We start from the raw sequence: 25,724 nt of genomic DNA on the forward strand, positions 1-25,724 counted from the left end.
TTGAATCCTATTAGTTAAACCAAAAACAAAGCAATTCAGTTTGTTTTATTGACTTTCAGTCTGACGGTAAGTTTCCACTCTGCTAGTCCTTTTCCCTTTGGACTTTCCCGAGCACACCATACGTGAGATTTACCCTGGAGGGCCTCGCTGGACAGTAACAAGAACATATTTCTGTTTAGCTTTGCTCAGACGACAGGAGACGTCAGATCTTTGAGATCGGAGGCGTTTTATTTGAATCCAAAATACAGTAAACTATAAGTTCCACCGTCAGGAATAAAGGTTGTCTGGAACACTTCACATTATTTATTTCATTTGCAATAAATTACAGAAAAACTAGAAGCACACAGACACGTGGAGCTCCTCGTCCAGCAGGAAGCTGAAGAAACAAAAAACATTGGATTCATGATTTAATAAATAAGCGCCGTGCTTGTCGGCGGGGACGATGCTTTAAAAAGAAAAAAAGGTACAACTATACCTGATACAGGCTCCTTCTCATGCAAAGTCAAATCAAAACAGAGCTCCGTTTGTCTCATTGTGATCTCGTGAGGTAGAACTGATGGAGCAGATCAGTCGAGTCCTCGTGCTCAACCTGAAACTCACTTTACTGACAAAAAGCCTCTCTGGAGGAACAGTGTCAGGCTGACATGGTTACCATGACGATGTCTGTTCAGCTGCCCGTCAGTCCACGGTTCTAGTAAATAAACCCGGCTCTGCTGGAGGGGCTCGCCGAAACAGAACAACCAACGTGAGATTCATTCTAGTGGATTGGAAAGTTAACATCTGCACAAATAACATACTTTGTGTTCAGTCTGAAGATGCGCAAAGATGAAAAAAATCGTTTTCATTTTTCGGGGGTTAAATTGAACAGTTGAAGGAAAGAGAAATGGGCCAGTGGGTTCAGACTAAAAACATTTGTTTTCTTTCAGTTGAGCCCTCCTTGACAAATCGGTAACACGATATGTAAATACACACATCTACATATGTACACACTTCAGCCTTTCGTGTCAGATGAGTATTACACCTATTTACCGGTTTACCATCTAATTCACTGATTTTTTTTTTTTAATAAAAAGGATTTGCACAATTTGCCTAAAAAAACAAAACACAATTGATATTAGCTATAAAAATGGATCACTAGATCTATTTTATTTGCATCTTTTATTTCTGTTCTGCAATGGGATAAAATAAATCCCTTCAGCCTCCGAAAATGAGCCCAAACGAGGATTATGTGTCACACTCCCTGATACGATCGACTGAGGACTCCCTTCATGGTTTGGCACAGAGAACATTCGGTCTCAGAGCTTCTGCTTCTGCTGGACGTTCCCCCACGACGGCCCGCGCGCACACAGCAGGGGTCACAGGTCACTTGCGGTGCTCGTTGCCATGGCGCTTTGATAGAGGATTCAGCTCCGTCTCCAGCTCCCTCTGCTTCTGTAGTAAACCCTGAAAACTCACACACATCATTACACATCTACACTTCCTCCTACCGGAGGCCGGCGTTTGAAAGGTGTGTGTGTGTGTTACCTGCCGTAGCTGAGCCAGGCCTCTGAGGATCTCCTGCTGTCGGTGTGTGTGTGTTTTACGTGGTGGTTCAGTGTGGAGGCGTCGATGTGAAGGAACAGGAGGAGACACCGAGCTCAGAGGAGCTTCTGACGAGGAGAAGAATGTTTCAGTAATATGAAGCATCTACCAATCTTTTCCTCGATGGATCGCTGAATCCGTTGAAGGTTTTAGAAAACAATCCTTGTGTGCGTGTTTAACCTGAGCGTGTTGGCGGAGGGGGGGTGTCTGCGGGCTCCAGCGGATCCATGTGGAAGACTTCATCGCTCCGCATGTAAGGAACGAACTCCAGGGGAGGAGGAGGCGAGGAGGAAGGTGCCCGCTGCCGCTGATCTCCGTCTCCGGCTCGGGGAGGAGAGCGCCCCCTGGGGGGGGAGACGTGACACATGACAGGAGCTCAGCGTGGATTCAGCTCCCCGTCAGCGAACGAAACGTAACTCCAGACGGCTCAAAGAATGTAAAAGGAGGTTGGATTTTATTGTCTACCGGTTGTAGTGTGATATGCAACAGGGATCCTCCTCAGACAGTGTGGCTGTTTCTTTTTAAGTCTGCTCACCTTTCAGCGTTGATGGCTGCTAAGACGCTTTGTCCTCTGGAGACATTCTGCACCTGGAACGAGAGAACAGTGATTGACAGTCTGAGGACGCTGAAACAAAAGCATGCAAATCAAAATGATGAACTTCAAGGGGGAGGAAGAGTTTTAGAGGAAATCAAAAAAAAACACTCAAAAAGCAGCTATTGGAGTTCAGTGTGAGGGTCCACAGTCCTACCCTCACAGGGGGGCCGGTCCTGGTCTGGGGGGGGTTGGAGCAGAGACGGGGCTCCTGGTGAGGAGAAGGAGGAGGAGGATTGGGGGGGTCGGTCCGGGACAGACAAGTCCTGTCCTGCAGAGCGAGCAGCTCCGCTTGCCTCCTCTGACGACTCTCCTGTCGGTTCCTCTGTAGAGGGGGGGGGTAACGCTCCGAGGCCGGGACGAACCGGCGGCTGGGCCTGGAAGAGTCAGGTAGAGGTACGGGGGGGGGGTCAGTAAGAACTGACCAAGTTCATTCTTGAAGACATTACAGAGGATGGATTTTTTTTAATTGGGCATTTTAAACTGAATGCTGAATAACGGACTAACTCTGTTAAAATACCTTCTAAATAAGGAAACATGAGCCCAGATCATTAATTTATATTTCAGTCAGTCATCATCTGCACCAGTTATCCTTTTGATGGGGGATGAAGTTAATCAACGAACAAGAATTTAATTATATTTTGGTTTTATAGGTTTGGAATCGACATCCAGGAGGATTCGGTCTGTTGCATTCAGGCGTGATGACATCAGACATACATTTGAGGAATGTGTGTGTTTCTACCTCTGTGTGTTCCACTCCGGCCTCCTCTCATTACCATCTGTCCTGGCAAACACTTCATATGGGTCTCCGTCTCCTCCTCTTCCTCTGCCTCCTCCTCCTCCTCCTCTTCCTCTGCCTCCTCCTCCTCTTGCTGCTGGCAAACAGATGTTCTCTTTGCCTGTTCTCACCACTCGGTTCCTGACGTTTGGAGGAGCAGCAGAGGGAGGAGGAGGTGGTGTCTGGTAATGTGCAGAGACCTCAGGAGTCTGAACTCTCAGCGGTAGAGAGGGGACTGCTTCCACACACACACACACACACACACACACACACACACACACACACGTTTAACAATCAAATATTAAAACCTGTTCTGTGACACGAGGCCACAGTTTGTCTCTTTTGTGTCGTCTACATGAGGAGTGTGACCGTTAACAAACATGGTTACCCGTCTGCACGGCGGTGTCTCTGCACGGGGAGGATGAACTGTCGTTGTCCTCCAAGCTGTCGCTCTGCCTGGAAACTGCACACAAACAGTCATTAAAACACGACTGCAGTGATCATGTGGTGCTGCAGAAGCTCTGCTCACCGCTGGTCTCCAGCGTCTTCGGCGGTCTCTCGTTGTCCTCGTCTTCGGTGTCTGGCTGCTGCGCCGGAACGCTCGACTGCAAACGCACAGAAGTCAGACGATGATACAGCTGCAAGTTATGATGTTGTGGATAAAACGAGTGGGCGAACGGCTGAGGCACCTTCTGCCTCAGTGTGTCCAGCGCGAACTGTCTCTCCAGCGCCACCTTCTCCAGCGCCACCCGCCTCTCTTCCTCCTCCAACTCCTCTCTCCTCCTCGCCTCCTCCCTCTCTCTCTGCACCCGGCGATCCTCCACCTGGGCCTCGATAGCTCGCTGGTGGGAGACGGGAGAGACGTTCATTGTTCAGGAAGTGATGAAACCTCACTGTACTCTTCCTCCTCCTCCTTCTCCTCCTCCTCCTGCTCCTACCTGCTGCTCCAGCTGCTTTAGCCTCCTCCTGTCTCTCTCTTCTATCTGGGCGGGGTCCAGCAGGGCGGTCATGGACCTCAGATACCTGAAAGAGACCAAACGTGTACTTGACTCAAGTCAAGAATGTGTCCCAGGTTGACTTGAACTACAGACTGAGACCATAAACGTTTACTGGGGGAATAAATCAAGTGACAAGTAGAGTCATTTTCTCATCCACTTAAAATACACGTTTCTTTCAGAGCTGTTCATGCACTCCTCATCCCCCGATGCCTCCTGCCTCCTGCCTCCTTCCTCCTGCCTCCTCCTACCTGGCTCTGGTCGGGTGTGCGCTGGTTGTATCCACGCTGGCTCTCCCCACGCTCTCTGCTCCACAGCTGCTGGTGGCCTCCCACACCAGGGACAGGCTGGACGAGGGCTCCCACTCCCCCCGCTCAGAGACGGTGGACGGCGGTGGAGATGACGGGGCTGGAGGTCGTCTCTTCAGAGAGTCAAAGTGTCTCGCCCAGAGCTCGTGGTCCTCCGTCTGCAGAGACACGTTCAAACAATAATGACGCTGGAAGACAGTGAAACATTATGTGTCTCTGCTGTCCCCGTCTCCTTGGTCTGCTTGTACCTGTCTCTGCAGCAGCTTCTCTTGTCTCCTGCGTTGACTCGTCTCCTCCCTCTGCTGGTCCAGCTCCTCCAGCCAGCGTCTCCTCTGCTCCCGTCTCCTCTCGGCACTCTGCTCCTCCTCCATCGGAGTGACCTCCTACAGAGACAACACAGTTTTTGGACACGTAACCGGGGACAACACTTTAAACTATCAAGATGCTACACAGTTATTCTTCAGCTTAATATGTGTAATCGTGTCATGATGAATATGTTGGAATTCATTTTCCCGTCCAGCTCATCATGTCGGGACACTTCTCCAGGACGTCACAACTTTTGTTTCCGTGTTCATCTGATTCTGTCAGTGGAATCATTTGTTTGTGAAATAAACAAGTTTACATCCTCTGATGTAGTTGTTCCGTCATCTCCGAAACAAATACTTGTGCACGTGAGTAAACTCGCCAATGCAAACGTAGCGTTGTGTGGTTCTGACCGTAACAGCAACAGTTGTCTTTGCCTTCTGTGTTTTACGTGAGCCAACAATTGTTTGTCAATCTCTCTAAACGGTCGACAAAGACACGCATGCAAACCGGATGTACTGCGCAGTGGGACGAAGGTGTGATTTACCCCGAGTCTCAGGCTGGATCTGATGGCTGCAGGCTGATCTCTGTGGCTGATGGAGCTCTGAACTGAAAACTCAGCCTGGAACACACACAAAGACTGTGAAACGCATGAAACACAAAGCGTTTCCAGTTTTCTGGACATAAGATCTGGTCTTTGTTTTTCATGCAGGGTGCCAGGTTTCACAAACCAAACACAGTGCATCATTGCACGTGTCCCCGTTGTGCTTTACAAACATAGAACACAACAAACAAAACCCACAACACACTTTTTACTTTGCCCAAAGTGATGAAAACAACCCGGGAGCTACGAGGTGAAAAGGCCGGATGGTACCTGCAATCTGCCGGGAGCCGAGCGCTGCTGCTTCAACGCCACCTGCTCATCTATCACACATACACGTAGAAGAAGTCATGGTAGTGATGTTTATTATTTTCATGGCCTGTTTATCTTACATGGTATCATCATACTTTGGAAATACATTTTTAAGAGCAGATATAAATATCATAAATAAATATATAAAGACCTAGTTCTCTCCTCCACAGAGCCTTCTTGGCGTCGGCGGCCGCTCTGCTGTCTGAGTGTCGCTCCTCCTGCCAGCTGAACGCACACGCAGACGACCTAAACCACATTGATTCAGTCGTGATTGACAGCGTGACTGTTTAGAGTCGTTGAAGTTGTCCTCTACATTTACTCTTATCAGCGAAATGGACATTTCAGATCTGTTGCTCCTCACCGGTCGTCTTTATCCAGTGATCTTCCGCTCGTCTCAGTTCCTCCACCTCTATCTTCCTCCTTCATCTCTCCTCCATCAATAATTAAGGAGCCGCCTTCTTTTGGGTCTGATTGATTGGCTGCAAAAGCAAAAAGGCAGGAAGTTGAACCCCACATTGAAGGAGGGACGGTCACGTGTCTGACGCCGCTGAGTCTGCTCACCACAACCGGTACCTCGGGTCCTGTGCTCCTCTGGTGGGTGTGGACCAACGCTGGAGGTCTGGACTGAGAGGAGGATCTTCTGTAGCTGCCCATCGGTCAGACACCCCTCGGTGTCCTTCGGCCCTGTGCCCCCGCTGGCCAGCGAGCCCGTTACTCCCTCGCTTCCAGCGGCGGATGTCCCGCCCCTCCGAGGTCGGCCCTTTTTCCCGTCGGCCCTCAGGGAGCCGACAGCGGTGTCGTCTTTGTGCCTGTCGGACTTCGCCTGCAGCGAAAAAACACAAGCACATTAAAAAGGTAAGAGCCGACAAACACGGGCGCAGGATCAAAGGTGAGGAAACGGCACGACGCTCACCTCGGCCACAGCGTGGACGTTGTGTCCTCTGTGCCGCTGCTGAGTCTTTGACGATGTGACAGCGGTGCTCCTCCCCCCGCCTGTGGTGGAGGTGAAGGGGGCAGCAGCACCTCCCGCCTTGCTCTTGGTTTCTCTGTGCCTCCCCGCCTGCTGCTGCCGGCCTGGACGCTCCTCGTCTCCCCGCGCCTCCCCCTCACATAACGGCCGCCTGGAGCTCAGGACGTTGGCCTTTCTGGGCCCGAAGGACAGCTGCTCAGATCGGGTTCGATCAGATGAAACAACCAGTCACGTGTATTTTATTTTCATTCCAGCATTATTGTTGGTATTGTTGGAGTATGAAGACACCCAGGTGCTTAAAAAGACTGTAAGGATGATTCCTACCTTTGCTGGATTCTTCTCAACGCCTGCAGAGGAAGAAAGACGTGATAGTAAAGATCTTTGAATATTATATTAAACGCACATCACCAATGGGGGTCTAATAAAAGGTAATGCAAACAGCATTGACATCAACATCAAGTCTGAGCGTGCACGCTGGCAACAAAGCATGTTTCGTCTTTTACAGTTGGAATGTTTAACAATTATTAAGACAATTATCAATGAGCTGCATGGATTGGAGGTGTGAATGTTTTCATAATTCACTGAAGATTGATTAAAAAAAATAATAAAAATCCTACGTAATAAAAATGTGCAATTAGCAAAACTAAAATACATTACAGTTCCGGATGACGTGTCACTGTGTGACTAACGCAGTTTAACACAAAACAGCACCAGTCAAAACCGTTGACGAATTGTTACTTCCTGTATGGATTCATTTAACGATTAGTTCAATATCCTTTAATTAACAGAACATAAGGAAAACATAGGAAATGCCAATAAGTGAGTGAGTTAGATATAAGAGGAGAGAGTTCTCACCACGGCTGAGTAAAATCAACTTGGGTTTTCCATTTTCGAGTTCGAATAGCAGGCCGTCTCTGTTCACAAGCACATGGAATGAAATCAATGTAAAGCAAGAAACAGACTGAATTGGAAGAAATCTGTCTGTTTCATTGTCACAGTTTGTTAAACCTTCCTCAGAAAAATGAGACAAACGAATCTAATAAATATCTCAGCAGTAAGCGAGCCACTATGTGGGATGTTCTTCATTTTCATGTCCCATCGTGTCATATTGTACCCTGTTACCCATAGCAACGAGGATCCGCTCCAAGAGTCCTTTATTCATGTTATATTGATAAGCAAATGTGTTACTTAGACATTAGTTACTGTTCCAAACCCTCCTGCAGGGACTGTTTGTACGTGTCTTCAAAGTCAAGGTTTACAATAAATTATTCCATTCCATTCTATTAAGTTTTTTTTTTTTTTACTCTAGTTTAATTTCTCTGTTGTCGTCCAGCGTTACACTCTACGAACAGCAGAGGGGATCAGAGGATTAAATGCGGAACCACGGCCACGATAACGCCTTTATATCTGCAGCGGTGTCGGGTGTTTTTTGAAAGGCGTGAGTTCTTCCGCCAACGATGACGTCGCGCGCAGTTCACTGCGACACATCGGCGCTAAGTCGGTGAGCTAGCCCTGCCAGCTAGCTAGCTAGCTAGCTAGCGTAACCTGGGAAAGACACTCACCCGAGATTCATGCCGACAGAAAGGCGTTTACCGCGGGGGCGTCGGGCTTGCGGACATCCTCGTGTAGACGGAAACAGGTGGTCAATAATTCAGCGTTTAATAAAAGCGTTTGTGACCCGTCTCTCGGTCACACGCCACTTCCTGGTTTTCGGATTGTGTATTTTGGTTGCTGACAACGACAAAGAACGACTTCGCCGATTGGCTTGTTCTTTCTCATTGTAAAATGATCAGCCAATCAAACGGCACTGTTTAGAGTTTTAAATTTGACAACGTTGCGTTTAGGGACACTGGCGATTTATTTCAAAACTGAATATAACGACTAATTACGTAACAACTTAATAATTCTAGTACATCATTAACGACCACGATAACTCACGAATATACTGCATACATAACTTTATTACCATGTATCAGAACTATTAAAAATGTGGAAACAGTCAACCACGAAACGATGGCTGCTTTCTAACAGAGGACGGTGAAGGAAACTGCCCGTGTTCGAAAATACCCGAATTGAGAGACATTGTGAAAAAGTGCTTGTGGAACCAAAGCATTTGTTTAGCATTTGAATAAACCTGTCTGGATAAACCGACTTTTGGCACATTGTGGTGGTTTCAACCAGTGTTTGGTGTTTTAATATATTAATAACTTATTATAAGTTATTATCTTTTTATAACATTGCATGTATATTTATGTTGTATTTATATTACTTTTAAAGTTGCATATATTAATGATTTGTGATTATTTTTAAGCAAATGAACATGATTATTTTGAATAGTAAATACATTTTGTGTGAAATATATAAGTATTTAAAAATGGAAAATATATATTGTAATTTCGTTCTTAATCTAATTATTAAAAATAATATAATTTCGAACTCCATTGGTCAATTCAACTATATATCAATATGAAAATACTAGTATATAATATTATCAGATTGCGGTTGACTGGTAATTATTCCTTCTTTAACGGATTCATTTTTTTCCCAGTTTTCATGAGTTTCACTGTCACTGTGAGTGAGTTTTATTTTACTATATTATACGTCAGAGCAGGAGGGGAACTTTGAAGAGGGACTGATCTCTGGTGGGGATGAGTCCGCCTGCACCTTCCCTCATCACCACTGGATGACCAGGACCTCAAGTGGGAGCTGAACATCAGCTCCATCACCAGCGTGTCATCCGCTCTGCAGAGAGTATTTTATTCCTCGTGCACTCGTTGTCTCGTCGTCCATTGTCGTACTGTCTGCTGTTACGCACATACCGCCAAGTCAAATTCCTTGTTTGACATATTATGGCAATAAATGTTTCCTGAGAAAGCGGAGGAGGACTTTGAAGAGGGGGAGTAAGCGGAGGACGATGGTAGAACCAGCAGCGGCCTGTAGGTGGCGCCAACGCGCCGTGGTCGTGCAAAAGAACCGTGGAAGCCAAACGGGCTGCGTTAGCTCCACTGTAATGACGTTAGCCGCCTGGATGGTTTTTTTTTCCGCCGTTAATGATTTCGGATACCGGGAGCACCGACACCCACGTATCTTTCCGGTTGCCTGAAGCACGGACACCGTGACCCGCGCGAAGTCAGCTCGGTGTCCCCCAGTCGACCCCGAAGGTACGTTTATTGCGACCGCTCCGTGCCGCTAAACCGGAGCGACTGCGTAACGTCAAAACCGCGATATTAGCCGTTTAAGCTAGCGTTAGCATGCGATGCTAGCTAAACGGCAGCCGTTGTCGAACCAACGTCGTTGTTTTCCACCCGTGTCGCGGCAGCGGGTTGAGAGGAGAGGGGGGCTTATAACGGGATGACACGAAGCGAAGTTTTGCGTTCATTCGAAGCCGATTAAAGACGAGTGTAGCGGACTTAGCTAGCGCCTTGTCAGGCTAAGGTCAAGAAGCTGGCCGGTCTGACAGCTAACCGCTAACGGTAACGAACGTGGTACCCGGGGGTCGGTAGACGTGTTCTGGGGAAAGCTCGCCAGTTAACAACCCCGCAGGGAGTCGGTCGACGTCGGAACCCCGGCTGGTATCGAGATTAAGAGGTGGGTTTTAACACGTTCATCGGCTCGACGTTAGCTCTGTGTAAATACACCAGCTAGTCGGGCTCAGGCGGACCGTCCCGGCTAATGTTTTGCGGCAGGTTTAACCAAAGCCGGTCTGTTATCGAACGCTGTGGCGGCTCGATTGCCTTCGTTAGGGGTTAAACCGGGCTGCCGTGTGTTCGCGGCACTGCCTCGTCCTGCAGCTCCACAAAGCCGGTGGAATCAAGCGGTCTCTCCTCTGTCATCCAGCCGGATCGATTGTGAATCTATCAAAGTATTGTGATGACAGGAGGGAAGAAGAAGAAAGCGAGACCGCACAATCACACGATAACTGTCCTAGTTTGGGCCTTTTCTTTTGCTCCAATCCTCCTTGACTTATGTTCATTTAACGTGATCGTTTTTTAATGTTTACATCTTCTTTGGGGTTACAAAAAAATGCAGCACTTAAAGAAAAATCTGTTTTTTTTTAGGTGTGATCAATATTTGTGGCCCTGGTGCGATGGACCTCGAGTCCAAGCTTTTGGAAGATGTTCTGATGTCAATTGTATTTCCTATTTAAGGGACATACCTGGACCGCTCCTCATCTCTTTATTATCTCAACAAAGTGACAGAGCACAAAGTCCTTTTCCAAACTCTCTTCTCTTCCTCCCCGTCGTGTCTTTTGCACAACGTAAACAAACCTCAGCCAGCAGCTGTAAGATCAGGTGTTGTGTGCTGTTCCCAGGCTGCTAATAGGACACGGATGCCTGACAACCTGTCTGCTTGCTCAAGGAGAGTTTAGACTCGAGTCTGTCATTTTGATGATTCAGCTGTTTCCAGGCAAAGAAACAACATGTGGAGCAAATCCACTCACGACGAGTCGGTCAGATGCAGAACTACAATGACGGTATTTCAATAAATGACCTGCATGTTGGTAATTTCTTTCCGTTCACTATTTAAACATGTCCACGGTTTGTACTGTCGTACCAGTACAATTCAATTGATCCAGTAGAACCGCTTCGTTCCTACTTGTTATCAGCTTTATTATTTCCATCTTGACTGACATACACATACTGTCCTTTGCAGAGATTAGACTTCAGTTTGCATTAATGCTGACAGAGATGTTAAATTAACTGTATGCATATTTCCGAGCCAGTAGATATTTCCCCTAAAAAATACAGACTCAGGAGAAAACGACAATCTACCACCACTAAAGCTTCCACCATGGTTTCACATGTGCCTTGTTGGGATGGAAGTCTTATCAGCTGACCGACATGTGGTGAGTTCAGGTCGCCGCGGTGAGAAAGTGCTGCTGAAGGTTGTTTTGACGGATCGGAGCTCTTGTCTCACTACGATTTGTTGATGGGACGGATTGTTCTTGTGTGTCGCTCAGCAGCTGTCGATGTGTGTCAGGGGACACGGGCACAGCTGCATACGTGTTTTTGTGTTTTTCCCAGTGGTGGTTTGTGACTTTTGGGAACAGATGTGTTCGTGATCCAGAGCGAGAGACAGCTCTCTTTTCCTTCCCCACGTTGCCTCCTTGTGTAAGCTTTGTTTTTGTCATCAGCTCCCCTCCTTTTCATTTTCTCGTCACCTCCTCCCATCATGATTCGTTTTTCTTTCCTTCACGTCTTACATCCCCTACTCCATGTTCCCCAACTATCTCCTTTCTTTCTCTTTCGTTCATCCCCAGTTCCTTGACAACCTTTTACTTCACTACGTCCTCTTCCTCCTTCCTTCATTACTCCCTTACATCCTTCTGCGCCTCATTTCTTTCCATTTCGGTGTGTGTTGCTGCAGCCCTTATTTAGCATCATGTGTCCTGGTTATGCTACACTTCAGTAGTGCAACCACTCAGCAATAACACACACACACACACACACACAAGCTGCTGAGTAAAGACATCCTTATGGGAATGACGACGACGACGACGTCCGGCTCTTGCTCCTGACTGGGAGGCACCTCAAACATTGAATTTGTCAGATTAGAAGAGCACGATGTTGGAGCTTAGATTGAGAACACAACCCGCCTCAGATTGAAGGAAAACGACGTCCGTAAGTTGTGTACCATTTTGTTTCATCATAGCCAGAATTCTTTTGGTTAATTGTGTCCTGCGTAAAAAGGTTGAAAGGTTTTCACATTTTGTCATTTCTTGCAGCGTGTCTGTCTTTTAGTTTCTGCTTGAAAAGGTACAATAATCTGGTTTTAACTGTACAGAGTTCAATGTGCCCACTGAGGTTCTCCAGCGGCAGACCCTTCTGGACCAGGACTTCTCAATTGGGATCCACGTTCACGCCGCGGCTGAAAGTGGCTCTTGGTTTCTCACTTGATCCACGAGGCTGGATCTAATCAGCGTTCACTGTGTAGTCGATTGATGGGGGGAGGACCGATGAGAGGACGTGTCCTGATGATCGCACTCGCTTGTTGTTTAGTCACATCGTCATTCAGTCCCACCGTGTGTTGTTATTGGCTGTTTTTGTTTTCCCGGCGCCGATGTGACCGATGTGTTCGCCATCTACTGGTGGTCGAGCTCAGCAGGAGATTATATAAACATTCTCAGTCCAGAATGTTGCTGTATTAAGTGAGCGGCCGCTCTTGTCTTTATCTGAATCTGTGGTCATCACGGTCCAGTCGCTGTTGCCTCACCTGTGTGTCGATGTTAAGATTATAATCTGATTACCTCGGCGGATTTAAATGCAGGTGGAAAGAACATCTTTGTTGATTGTTCGCACATTGGGTCAACTGTGTGAGATAAGGGACAGGTGAGAGACGCCTCGTACCACCTGCTGGGTTCTGTTTGACAGCAGATTAGTGCCGAAACACTTTGAAATCATTGCGTGATGAGGATGTGAGGAATGAGAAAACTCTGGAGTTTAGACGGTCACAGCTTCTCCTCGTCAGACTTCATGAATAGTTCAATCTTTTTATCCAGTGAATATTAGAAACGTATTAATCAGTCTGAATATGATTAGTTGTTTTGACTCAAAGGTGTAATTTCGAAGCAACTGCGAAGAACTCTGGGTCCGGGACGATACTAAAAGAAATATAAAAAATATAGTCCTCAGATAATCAGAAAATCTTGGTTATTATGGTGGGATTGTTGTTCAATGCATTCTGTGGTCACTGTTCCAAACTTTTCTATACATGAACATGACCCAGATGTGTGTGTGCGCCATTGTTATCCTCTATCGCTCTCGCAGGAAGTCTTCAGGAAGATTCCTTTGGCGTTAATCTGACCAAACACTTGTGATGGAATAACGGCCAAAAAGACTTTCTCCCATGGGCTTCCATTTGGTTTAGAGACGTGTTTAACTCAGCGGGTCTTAAGTCGACTTCTACAATCACGAAAAGCCTTCAAATCGCTCCATCCTGAAAGAGCGCGGCTTGGCGGTCAAAGAGAACCTCGGTTCGTTCCTCTATCGGCGCGATGCTGACGGCGGTCCGAGTATCAACATCAGAATTCTACTCGGAAGTCAAACTTTTTTCTTTTTGCCCCCGACGGACTCCGTTGAGCGTCTCTGACTGATGAACGTACTGCAAAGCCCCCGTCACCCTTTAGATTCCCTTCAACTCTTAGACGTCCCGGGAAGTTCCTAATTGGCTCTGTGAGTTAGGAAAGAAGGATTCCCACGCACGCACACCGACACGCACACGCACACACACACGGACACACTCGGGGTCAGTCGGTCAGAAATAGCTGCATAATCAGGCGGTTGGTGTTGTCGAGCCGCAGTGAGCCGGCGGCGTTGTGATGGCTGATGATGTAAGATGCGCGCGCTCGGATCCTCTAAGCTGATTGGCCGGGCGCTCCGGCTGTTTATCACTGCGGGCGGGACTCACCTGCCCGCGGCTCCTCCGGTTTCGGAGGACACAGCTGAGGGACGGGCGCCAGCGTCCTCGGCTTTGACGATGCAAGTGAGACGGCCAAGTTCAACTCATTTCAGATTCCCTCACAGCGGGAAGGAGGAGCCAGGAGGAGGACGAGGGTAGTTTGAATAGGAGGCGGGACGTCCTTGACTTTGTCCTCCAGCAGGACACGGGGGACGGTGGAAACACACACCTGTTGTCCGTGTGCCAGGAATCCACTGGAGACGCATATAGACCCACTAACCTAGACGGGACCCCCGTATCCCCGGGTTACCAAACACCAGCCGTACACTTAATACCCCCGGGACAAACCGCTGTGGGACCAGATACCGCTTTCAAATAAATGCTCCCCCGCTCATCACGAGACGTATCGATATTTAGCGCGTCGTAGGTGTAGCACCAAGCACGTCCGCATTACTGAGGTTTAATTATCCAACAAAGACCAAAGTTAATTTGTGTGTTTTAGCCGCCTTGCTCTCAGATTTGTGCTCGTGCAGGCGCGCACGTCTGGATGATTACTCGCAGTTCAGCTCGTAAACGTGGCCTTCACCCAGAACTGTGCATGTGCAACCCCAATGGATATTACCCAATTATTAAAATAAAAATGATGGCGCACATTTAAGAGCTGAACGTCTCCTAAAACAACAATGCTAAGAATAACCAGTAGCGGCGCCAACGGGACATTCAGATCAGCTGTTGTCTTAACGTACTGGAATCAGATTGGTAACCGGCGTCGTTGAGCCGCCACAAATTAAAAGATGACTGAAGCATGAAGCATTTCTATTGAAAATTTTTATCAATAAGAATGTAAAGCATTCATTAATAAACTCTTGGCACAATGTGTGTTTATTTAGCTTCACCTCAAAGTGTGTGTGTGTGTGTGTGTGTGTGTGTGTGTGTGTTGCTGAGTGAAGTGAAGAGAGTCGTGGATCATCGGCGTGATTCCACAGATGTGACCCGATGTTTCCTGTTTGCTCGAACTTTAGAATTCACCGCTCCCGGGAAGCTGTGTGCGTGTGCATCTGGGCCTCCTGCTTGGATCGTGACCTGAGATCAGACGGCTCGGTGTAGATTTGTCATGGTGGCTCAATGCGTGCGGCGTGTGTGTTTTCTTTTGCGGGTTTTCTTACCTTGGTGACATGTTCACAGTCTCTACCATCTGCTGTATAGAAGTATACAGTATAAATCGTATATAGTTTTCCTTCGGGAAATACATTGCATGTCCCAAAGAGCTGCAGCCAATAATTGGCTTAAATGAAGTGTGAGTGTGCCAGAAGAAATCTAATACACGGCTCTTTAACCTTCAGGGGAAAACAAAGTCGTAATATTTGACCGAGGAGAATCGTTTAAAGGCCTCGTAGTAACCACGTTGCTGTATTGTTATCAGGGGGAGATCGACTTCAAAGATGACCTGTGATGACGCCGTGAGATGGAAAAGTTCGATAAAGATCTCTCTGGTTCCCTTTTACTCGGTTGTTTTCTTGAAATGCTCATCGGACGTCGCGCCTCGCTGGAGCCGACACATTGACCACATGACGTCTTCTCACACACACACACACACACACACACACACACACAAGCCCAGATACACACTCTGATACAAGAGCAGGCGGTGACATCATCAATAAGTCTCACGATCCTCCTTTGGTTCCTCCCACTTATCGTCTCATGTCTTCAGGCGATGATGACTCATTTTAAGGTAGCGCCGAGGTGCATTATGGGAGAGGAAGTAGCAGAGAGCTGGCGGAGCGTCTGTGGACCACGCGGTGCTCATCTGGGATGTAAAGTGTATTCCAGGAGGTTTTAAAGGTCCTGGGACAGAGGATGTCGTATGCGTGCAGATTGTAAAACCCTCTGAATGAATCGAATTGATCCTGCAGGATTTATATTTTAATTTCTTTAATGCTTGATACTTTCCCCGGTTTGAGAGACAAAGTGTCTTTTCTTTTTTGAGTTGTATTGTTTGATGAAAAAACGATTGAATTTCAAACCAGAATTCTATATATTATATATATGGTATATTATGACCGGGGGGGGGCGGCTACCTCGATGATGTCGGCTCAGGAACAAAGCTGGGTGTGAACAAGCTCTGCAGCATTTCTGTCGACCACGAACCAATCAATAGTTGTGATGTCACTCGATTAGTAGAAGGGGGTGTGGTCACGTGCACAGAGACTGACTCGATGACCAATTAAAATCCATGTGAAGTGGCAAATTGAAGGCAGCTTTAAGGACGCAACACGGGACTTTGTTTTTTCCTGTGAAACAAAGTGGTTTCTGATTACCAGATTCCCTCGAGAAAGACGCTCGTTTTACTGCAGCCCCAAGCCCCCCGGCCCGCCGGAGCTGAACGAGTTTTTGCTGAACAACTTGCATGACGTCATCTGATTTTACGGACGGACGTCCGCATTAAATAAAACTGTTTCATAACCAGTTAAAAGTTCCACAGTAACTTTAATTAAATCAAACTTACCATAGTTTCTCTTCTCTCCACAGGACGTGGTGACCCCAACTTTCTGACCCCCTGCTCCTCCTACCCTCCCCTTCCCTCCCCATCCCTCCCCCCGTCCGACCCACTGTCCTGATTGGGTGGTGGTGCTGCCGGCGGTGGATTGGAGCACTCTGGTTGGAGGCTTTGCGAGGTGGTTTTTCGGTCTGGCGCCGCCTCCCCCCGGGGCCGGCGTGCGCTCCCAGCAGCCCGTGGTGCCCTGCGCCCCCCCCTCCCCGTCACTGCACACCAGAGCCCATGCCCAAGGTAGGACCAGGACCAGGAACCACAAGTAAATGTGAACAGAACAAAAGGGAGGACGGTTCTACATCATCCATAGATCAATAATCAAAGACACACATAATATTTGAAGTAGTCGACTTCACACAGCGACTCTCGAGGCCTTTTATTTTGACTGTCTGGTTAAACGCATCAGCTTTCCTGTGCATAGATTGAAGAAATAAAAAGGATGAATAAATACTCAACAATTACTTTTTATTACCCATTAAAACCTTGTCTCTCAGGCTCAGATTTGCAATCTTATTTTCTTATTAATAATTATGATATAAAAGAATTAACATTTTCTGTGATGATTGATTTTGAGAGCTTTGTAACCCAAAAGGGAAATTGATTGGGAATCCGGCGTGGCATCAAAACATTTCAAATGATATCCGACCTGAGGCAAATATCTAAAGATATAAAATAAGTGTTCTGACTGTATGGAGGCGGACCTCCTCTTCAACAACTCCTTCTCTCCTCCGCAGGAGGAGGCGCGGTGCGTCCGCCAGGAGCCATGTGCCTCCCTCACACCAACATCATGGACAACAAGTTACAGGGGGTGGGCCAGGGGGGAGGGGCTACACTTCGATCGCGGGCAGGCGGCGTCCCGCTGGAGCCCTTTGTGCACCAGGTGCGTAGCGACGGCGTGCGGCGGTAACGACGCAGCTCCCTGTTGATGACCTGACGGGTGTTGACGTTTTTACACTGTGTGTGTGTGTGTGTGTGTGTGTGTGTGTGTGTGTGTATGTATGCGCTCGCAGGTGGGAGGTCACACCAGCATGATGCGCTATGATGACCACACGGTGTGCAAGCCTCTGATCAGCAGAGAGCAGCGCTTCTACGAGTCTCTGCCTCCGGACATGAAGGAGTTCACGCCAGAGTATAAAGGTGAGTCTCTGGATTCCACGTACACGGAACCTTTTACGTCCGGCGCACGTGGCGGCGCTCACGCATGCGTTTCTATCAAGCTCAATATTTTTGCCTACATCCATATTTGTTGGATTTTAGCCTTTTAAAAAAAATCTGTCATTGAAGTGAACAAAGCAGATTGTTTTGACTGAAATTTATGAAATATGAAAAAAGCCGGCGAGGAAGACGGAACTACGGATGTTTATTGGCGATGAAGTGCTTTAGCTGCTCTGCTCTTCATCACACTCTGACAGCCAGCGCTCGCACACACACACACACACACACACACACACACGCCTCTCAGGCTGCAGGTATGGGACCTTTTTATCCTCTTAACAAACTATGTGAGAGAGGAGGACGGATCGCTGGCAGTAGATCGGGTGGTTGGTTTTTGAGATCTGACCAAATGGCACCAAATTTGTGGTGGAGACTCTACATTCCATCACATGTCAGTTAGCTGATGCTTTTATCCAAAGCGACTTACAACAAGTGCATTTCAACCATAAGGAAGGAAGGAAACTCGAAAGAACACAAAAAGACTCAATGACCAATTCAAATCCATGTGAAGTGGCAAACTGAAGGCAGCTTTAAGGACACAACACGGGACTTTAGATTTGTTTTTTCCTGTGAAACAAAGTGGATTCTGATTACCAGATTCCCTCGAGAATGACGCTCGTTTTACTGCAGCGGCGTTCTCCCCCAGCCCCCCCCCCCCCCCCCCCCTCGAGCCCCCCAGCCCGCCGGAGCTGAACGAGTCTTTGCTGAACAACCGAAAGAACACAAAAAGTGCAATTTCATCAAATAAGCTGATTGACAAGTTATAAATAAGAGGCACCCTACACATGATCTACAATAATGACATAAAACAATTGGGTGTAAAATATGAGAAACCAAACGGAGGCATCCAACCTACAGCATCCAGCATCCTGTATTCTCAGTTCCCACCAGTTCCTCTGGTGTTGTGGGTCCCAGTACCATGACAACAGTGGTCCATAAAGAGGCTATATTTAGCCCTGGATCTGTGCCCACTACCATTGTCCTGCTGATTAAACAACACAGAGAGGGACCGACAGCCGGACAGACAGACAGGCAGCTGTCTGGGGATGAGTTTCTCAATCTGGGAAGGTTGTTTTTAAGTGGTTAACGATTTCACATGAAAACACTTTTCTCTTTTTTCATTGAACAAACTGTAAAGTTGTACTTGGACAATCAGGGAGGGGGTTGAGTGTCTCGCTCGGCGGGGATGAGATGCTGTTCGGTTTTCAAACGCTAAAAAAATCACTTGATGTTTGACGAACACAATCTGGGTAAATAAAATATAAACAGTTTCTCAATTAAATGAAATCATCAAATCTTGATGGACAGATGGATAAGAAATGACAAGAAAAAAAACAACTTTGAATGTGTGAAGCTCCTTTTGCACCGACACAAAACCACCAGCTAACTGCCTCGTGTGTTTGGACCCGACTGCTGCTTTGCACTGCGGAGCCACCAGAGCGTAATTTTTTTACAGCAGCAGGTGTAAAAATAATTCGAGGTGATCCACTCGGCTATTAATAGACATGTTTACACAAGGACCGGTGGCGATTAGACAGGATTGAGACCCGGCCCTGGACCTCCATTGCCAGGAGTCTCACGCCTCCCTTTGTCCTTTGGCTCCGTCCCGACAGGCGTGGTGCTGGTGTGTTTCGAGGGCGACTCGGACGGCTACATCAACCTGGTGGCGTACCCCTACGTGGAGAGCAACATGGAGGGGGGGGCGGCGGAGCACGAGGAGCGCGACCCCCCCGAGCGGGAGCAGCCGAGGAGGAAGCACTCGCGGCGCAGCCTCCACCGCTCCTCGTCAGAGCACAAGGAGGAGCGGCCCGACAGGAGGGAGGCGCACGACGCCGAAGCTTCTGATACGTAAGATCGGGAGGGAAATGTTCCCCAGCTATCGAGATGTAGTATTTGAAACAACACAAACCTTTACAACCATTGTAGCAACGGTGTGCTTTCATCTCCATCAACCATCCTCGTCCCTGCAGCCTCGCAGAGCTGAAGAGTCCGAGGATCGACCCGAAGGTCTACTCGGACGTTCCGTTCCAGATGTTGGACTGGAACAGCGGTTTGAGTTCGGAGCAGATCAGCCACAACCCCTGGAGCCTCCGATGCCACAAGCAGCAGCTCAGTCGCATGAGGTCCGAATCCAAGGACCGCAAGCTCTTCAGTATCCTTCCTCAACCAGCCACAACCACTGGCCATAAGCAAAGGGTGCACGGTGCACGTACTATATCTTTTCCCCACTTCTTCTGAATTAAAAACAAAGCTCTGGGTGAAAAAACTAGCAGTATCTAATGCTGTGATTTCTCTGCACATGGGAGGTGTAGCTGTCAGAACGATGGATGTGTGTTTATTTGAGTCTAATTGGCGGTTTTTGGAGAACAGGGTGCTGCGTGTCAATGTCAGGAGGACTGTGGGACCGGGTGGGGGCTTGATGGGGTCGACGGTCGTGTTTTGATCCTCCGCTTCAAAGAGCACAGCTGCTGGGAAAACACCACACGCTTTGTCCTCAACCCGGTCCGTCTGTGTGCAGCCGAGCCTCAACACGGCCGCCACCAGAGAGGCTCCTCTCTTCTCGCGAATCTGCACCCAATTAAACGCCTTTTGTTTTTATGGAGATACATTTCTCACTACAATTTTCATTTTTCCACCCTGTGGACCGTTTACAGGATGTGACTTCACTCGGCTAAACATGGCATCGTCAAACGATTCTCTGTGTACAAACCGGAGAAGATTCGCTCAACAAACACAACATTTTGCTCCTTAACTGCATCGTTTGAACCAGAGTTTCTGTTGCTGGAGAACGTGGTTCACCACTTCTCGTACCCCTGCATCCTGGACCTGAAGATGGGCACCAGGCAGCACGGCGACGACGCCTCCGAGGAGAAGGCAGCCAGGCAGATGAAGAAATGTGAACAGAGCACTTCAGCCTCGCTGGGGGTCAGAGTGTGTGGCATGCAGGTAAGGCCCCCGCCACCATGGCGCCGACAGCCTCATCGAGGACTTTAACCCCCGACTTCCTGTCCCGATGTCTCCGCAGGTGTACCAGCCCCACACCGGCCACTACCTCTGCAGGAACAAGTACTACGGCCGCGGCCTGTCGAGCGAAGGCTTCCGCCAGGCCCTCCAGCAGTACATGCACAACGGAAAGGGTCTGAGGCGGGACCTCTTCGAGCCGATCCTCAGTAAGCTGCGCAGCCTGAAGGCGGTGCTGGAGCGGCAGGCGTCCTACCGCTTCTACTCGTCTTCGCTGCTCATCATCTACGAGGGGAAGGTGAGCCGGATACACACTCTGGAGGGGCGAGACGTGTCCGTGAAGCAGCTCCCTGGGGTCGCGTGCTCGCCCCGCTCGGGGCCCGTTTGTTCCCCCGGCGAATCGGTCGGATAAGCCGACTGTCTTTTTGTGTTCGTAGCCGTCGCTACAAAAGCGGCGAAAAGAGGTCAATTCCAGATTAGGTTTGTTTACGTTCTACAAGAGCAAGTGCAGCCAAGACGGAATTACCGACCACACTCTTCCTTATGTGACAGTTACAATGATACAAATAAGAATTTACTTTCAATCAAATTATGATCAATCTAACTTTGGGGCCCTCCAACGAATGTTTGCTTCAGGCGAGGTAACGGTGAGGTGACAGACCCGTCTCTGCCGTGGCAACATAAACCATCCTGGAACAAGCTATGAACGCTGACGTATCATCTCTTTTTAAAGTAGATAATGGTAAAACAGTTGCTTATTCACATACTTGTTGTAGTTATTTATATTGTTTATATGTTTCATTGGAAAAGGTTTCCCAGCGCTGAGGCTCTTCCTCCCGATTACACGACTTCTTGAGTCTGTGAGGTCTGCTGATGTTTTCATTTTAAATCCCGACCGTGACTCCTGTCCGTAGGAACCCGAGGGCCCTTCAGTCCTCAGCTCTGGGCAGCATGCAGCCTCTCATCAGAAGACCCCCGCGGCCCCCGTAGAGCCCCGCCGAGGCCCCGCCCCCCACGCTCCCCCAGCCCCAGGCGCTCCCTGTGAAACGGACATGAGCCAGATCCCGGACCCGGGGCCTCCGCCCTCTCAGGGGCCCGGACTGATGGCTAAGCCCGCCCCCTCCCCTCGACCTCCCCCGCAGGCCCCGCCCTCCAAGTCAGACTGCCACTCCTTCCACTCATCTCTCCCCTCGCCTCATCCACGTCCGGACTCCTCCTCCCCGGCTCCCGGCTCAATTTCCTTCCCGCCGGCTCCTCCTCCTCCTGCTGCTGCACGTCAGCCCCAGCAGCCCCCCATGGTGGACGTGCGTATGATCGACTTCGCCCACTCCACCTTCAAGGGTTTCCGTGGCGACACAGCCGTGCACGACGGACCGGACCGGGGCTACGTGTTCGGACTGGAGAGCCTGGTCCAGATCCTGGAGAGTCTGCAGGGCGACAACTTGCCGTAGCTCCACACACACACACACACACACACACACACACACACACACACACACACACACACACACACACAAAGCTTGTTGTTAGTTCAGGTTGTACTCGTTTGGCTGTAAATACAGAAGAAGGCTATTCAGGACGTCACCATGGCAACGTGGTTATTCTACAGCCAGGTAGTTACTCTGGCAACATCCAGAAGGTGGAACCAATGTCTGAAACTTGAAGTGAACTTCCGTCTTGTCCTGTATTTGTGAGGACCTGCATTTCAAAGGCACTAACCATTCAAGTCCCCCGTCTCCCCCAAGTGTATTTACCTTGTTTTTACTTCACCTGGATGTTTGAGCTTTTCTCTGCAGAGTGAGTTTCACACTCAAAGGATGTTTTTACATTTGCCTGCTGACGCGTGTGAGTGCGCTCTCTGATCTGAGTTAGACCTGAATATACGAGCTTGTCGGCTTGTTCAGATGCCATATTTTATCAAAGACAAAAACATTGGGACCAGTAGTAGATTGGATTTTTGAGCATTTTAATGGGGCACTTTTTTCCCTTAGTATTTCCAAAGCAGGCCATTTTAGTCTTAAAACGTGTGTTCAAACTCCGAGTTTAAGCGTGAAGTGAAGCTCAAACATCCTGGTGAAATAACAAGAGAATAAGCAAAAACTCCCATATGAGTGGAAGCAGCGTTTAATCAACTTTGAAGGATGTGACGACCAGCAAAACATGTCGTCACGCTCACGGTCCCCAAACACAAATTTATTCTCTACAAGAAAGAGATCTCACACACACACACACACACACACACACACACACACACACACACATCCTGGGAACCGTTGTCTGTTGAGCTTTTGGACACCGGGACAGAGCGTCCTCTCTGAAGGTCCCAGGGGCCTCCCGCTGAACACTCGCTCAAGCTCCACCCCCCCCCGTCCTCACTCCCAACCCCCCCCCACCTCCTCCTCCTCCTCTAACGAAAACCAAACCCGGACAGGTGAACATGACTCTTGGAGCGTTACCTTGGCAACGCGCTCAGAAACACATCCAAGCATCTGTTAAAGCAATAGACGGTGACCTTTTTCTGTTTTTCGGCAGGTCAGAGGTCGTCTCCGCCCACACGGAGAACGCCTATAAAGTGCAACGTAGAAGTAGGCTCTGAGGAGGAGATGTAGATGAATTACCGACACAACGCTGTGTGTCCTTTTTTGGGGGCTTATTTCAAAAACGTTAGTAGTCGATGTCCTGTTAAAGCATCCTCTGGGTTATTGTGTAAAGCTCAAGTGTCCAGAATCTGGTCCTCTGATATTTTTTATTATTGTCAACAAATCCCATATAAAAAAGAGAGCTCAATCCAATACTGTAAACAAGTAATATCTGTGTATCCAGAGCCTGATATGTCTTCTTCCTCTGTGCCATAGAGCTCCATCAGTGTCCAGAAATATTAAAAACACAGCAATATGTTGCCTTGGGTGACATGGTCCGTCATTACTAACACACACACTGTAGTAACACACACACACACACACACACACACAGTCCTGCTGCCACAAATACTCACCAGAGCATATTCTTGAACAAATGCACTATTTCCTCCTGTTTGATTAAAACTACAGTGACCAGCTGCTTTATGGAAACTTAAGACTTTTAGAGGCCAGATTCAATTTTATTTTTATATACCAAATTATTTTAGGGTTGTTTTCTTTGATCTGATTTCTTTGCCTTCAGACTATTTGGGGACATTGTGGTTCGTGTTCGGCGACATTGTGGCGTAAAACCTCGGCTGTCATGACGCCCCAGATGATTTAGTCTTGACTTTGGAAAAAAAACATTGACAAATGAATCTGGACTTTCTCTTAGTAGCTTCTTCAGGAGACTGAGTAGCTCAATTCTGTGGGATTGGGGTTGCAATTCCCTTTTTTTCTTTTTGTCTATTTATTTTTGACGTTAAAAAGCTCCATAACCGCTTATATTTACTACTCCCTGTTACTGCTTTTTTAAACGACGTAAACGACGTTTTTTAAAGAGTAACATTTTAATTCCTGCACGATGCACGATGGAGCGTGCGTGGGTGTGTGATCCATTTTAAATGAACTGCTGCAGATGTCGTAGGAACAAAAGGGGTTTGAGGCACGGAGACAGGAAGTCAGTTTTTGGTCTTTTCATGGGATTTGATGACAAGAAGAAAGAAATATAGATTGATCTTTAAGTTAGGGCTGTGTGATATGGTTGAGGATATTTAATAAGATGAATATTTTTCTTACATATATATATATAAATATAAATATAATATATGTGTGATTAATTCACAATATGCCAAACTGCAAAATTATACAAAATAAGAATGAACGTTCACTGCATTGAACTGTTTGTTTGAGGCAAATTATTATTTAAAAAACAATCATTCATTTGGATAACATCCTTTTTATATACATGATATTTCATCGTAAATATTAAATTATTGTCCGGCCTCAAAGGTGCACCAAGGACAACAACACGGTTCATGGTCCTGTAACTGTCAACCGAATTAGTCCGAAATCATTTGAAGATGTCACCACTTTGTCTCATCTGATTGGTCCTGATGGGAGGAGTGTTGGCCAATAACATTCGTCCATTTATGCTTCTTCAACGAGTTCCGGAGGCCGCGCTGTGACGCAGCAGCGCCCCCTGCTGCACAGCACCGGCAGGTCCACCACAGGAGCTGGAATAAGAGAGGGAATATGAATATTTTATTTTTTGGTTTATCAAGGTGATAATTTATTTTTTTATTGTACCTTTATCCGTGTGTGTGGATAAATGTTTTGTCTTATTGAAGGCCCCCCTTCGCCCCCTCACCCAAATGTGTAAAATGTAAAGAAATTCTGAGACACTGTGTGAGATGTTAGGATAAATACACAGTATTATTTGAGCTAACTCAAACCTGTTTTAATTAACTGCTGACCGGTATTCAGTTAAATGCCGACTCGGGAGACAAAAACAGATTGTCTTTCAGGAAGAAAACTGTTGCAGTAAATCCAGACTTCAGTGAGCTCAGCGAGCCCCACTTCTGCCTGCCGTGGAGTTGTTCTGAATGTGTGTGTGTGTGTGTGTGTGTGTGAGAGAGCAAGCAGGTAGCCACCATCTTTAATCTGGTTTGTTTAACTTCACATTTTTAAGGAGTTGGTAAAAACTGCATGCACATTAATGTCCTCCTGTTTTTGGTCAGCTTCCACCACAGCGTCAAACATTCTTGTTACAGTCATCACATGGTCTAAAGCAGCGACTGTCTACGTGTCCCCTCAGATTGTGATACATCATCATGGATATTAGCCTCAATGATTGATCAGTTATTTTAGCAGCATTTTCTGCATCTGACATCACTCCGACTGTTTGTTAGAACAGTGAAAGTAAATGAGATTAAATCTTTCCAGAAGCTCTGGGGCTCTTGTTGTCATTTCTTATGTCAACAGACGCGTCCAGCTCTGCCACGACAGGTGAATCCCGCTGAAGAAGCAGCAGCCTGAAGGTCATGAGACACTGTCAGTTCTCATCAATCGCTTTGATTATCATATAAAACATCAGCAGCATCTGCCCTCATGGACACATATTTAAAGGAATACATCCAGACCGTAAAAAAAAAAAATGTTTAGCCACTTGGAGAGCAGAAGAAGCCAGCTCACACAACATTGGCATATAACCACATTTTAAATCAATATGTTCTTGATGTGAAAGATTGTTGGCTT

The 25,724-nt window shown here is 47.6% G+C and overlaps 2 protein-coding genes across 9 annotated transcripts; one reads left to right on the forward strand and one right to left on the reverse strand.

The window, feature by feature from the left end:
* Positions 1-285: 285 nt before the first annotated feature.
* On the reverse strand, positions 286-8,378 carry ccdc66 (coiled-coil domain containing 66). 5 transcript variants are annotated; one of them, XR_013453286.1, is made up of 22 exons: positions 8,003-8,378; positions 7,296-7,354; positions 6,765-6,787; positions 6,384-6,632; positions 6,032-6,293; positions 5,832-5,949; positions 5,622-5,716; positions 5,432-5,481; positions 5,105-5,179; positions 4,503-4,637; positions 4,198-4,412; positions 3,890-3,974; positions 3,641-3,793; positions 3,481-3,556; positions 3,340-3,414; positions 2,916-3,186; positions 2,331-2,550; positions 2,117-2,169; positions 1,762-1,925; positions 1,525-1,649; positions 476-1,443; positions 286-376 (listed from the first exon to the last, which is right to left on the reverse strand). XR_013453286.1 is itself a non-coding variant. In XM_040203698.2 (21 exons), exons 1-21 carry the CDS (start codon positions 8,011-8,013, stop codon positions 1,363-1,365), a joined length of 2,595 nt encoding a protein of 864 aa, XP_040059632.2. In that variant the 5' UTR covers positions 8,014-8,378; the 3' UTR covers positions 286-1,362. The 5 variants fall into 5 exon arrangements, 4 of the variants coding, with proteins under 4 accessions (XP_040059632.2, XP_040059633.2, XP_077948863.1 ...); XM_040203698.2 differs by having other exon boundaries at positions 286-1,443; XM_040203699.2 differs by having other exon boundaries at positions 286-1,443; positions 6,044-6,293; positions 8,003-8,225.
* Positions 8,379-9,308: 930 nt separating this feature from the next.
* ip6k1 (inositol hexakisphosphate kinase 1) lies at positions 9,309-25,418 on the forward strand. Of its 4 annotated transcripts, none has more exons than XM_040203707.2 (9): positions 9,309-9,601; positions 16,371-16,629; positions 17,127-17,272; positions 17,403-17,529; positions 19,221-19,455; positions 19,578-19,759; positions 20,378-20,553; positions 20,633-20,866; positions 21,483-25,418. In XM_040203707.2, exons 3-9 carry the CDS (start codon positions 17,156-17,158, stop codon positions 22,017-22,019), a joined length of 1,608 nt encoding a protein of 535 aa, XP_040059641.2. In that variant the 5' UTR covers positions 9,309-9,601; positions 16,371-16,629; positions 17,127-17,155; the 3' UTR covers positions 22,020-25,418. The 4 variants fall into 4 exon arrangements, with proteins under 4 accessions (XP_040059641.2, XP_040059636.2, XP_077948871.1 ...); XM_040203702.2 differs by having other exon boundaries at positions 9,316-9,601; positions 20,372-20,553; XM_078092745.1 differs by lacking the exon at positions 9,309-9,601 and adding an exon at positions 9,734-10,028.
* Positions 25,419-25,724: the final 306 nt, after the last annotated feature.

The sequence above is a fragment of the Gasterosteus aculeatus genome, chromosome 17, assembly GCF_964276395.1.
Source record: "Gasterosteus aculeatus chromosome 17, fGasAcu3.hap1.1, whole genome shotgun sequence".
Lineage (NCBI taxonomy): Eukaryota > Metazoa > Chordata > Actinopteri > Perciformes > Gasterosteidae > Gasterosteus > Gasterosteus aculeatus.

What these genes read in the sequence shown, in the direction of transcription:
- ccdc66 (XM_078092737.1), bottom strand. An exon ending in TCTGTGGAGGAGAGAACTAG is followed by an intron (nt 5,482 to 5,621) that starts GTCTTTATATAT and finishes TATGTGTGATAG; the next exon opens with ATGAGCAGGTGGCGTTGAAG. An exon ending in CGGCTCCCGGCAGATTGCAG is followed by an intron (nt 5,180 to 5,431) that starts GTACCATCCGGC and finishes TGTGTGTTCCAG; the next exon opens with GCTGAGTTTTCAGTTCAGAG.
- ip6k1 (XM_040203702.2), top strand. Translation starts at nt 17,156, where the DNA reads ATGTGCCTCCCTCACACCAACATCATGGACAACAAGTTACAGGGGGTG. An exon ending in GTTCACGCCAGAGTATAAAG is followed by an intron (nt 17,530 to 19,220) that starts GTGAGTCTCTGG and finishes CCGTCCCGACAG; the next exon opens with GCGTGGTGCTGGTGTGTTTC. An exon ending in TCATCATCTACGAGGGGAAG is followed by an intron (nt 20,867 to 21,482) that starts GTGAGCCGGATA and finishes TCCTGTCCGTAG; the next exon opens with GAACCCGAGGGCCCTTCAGT.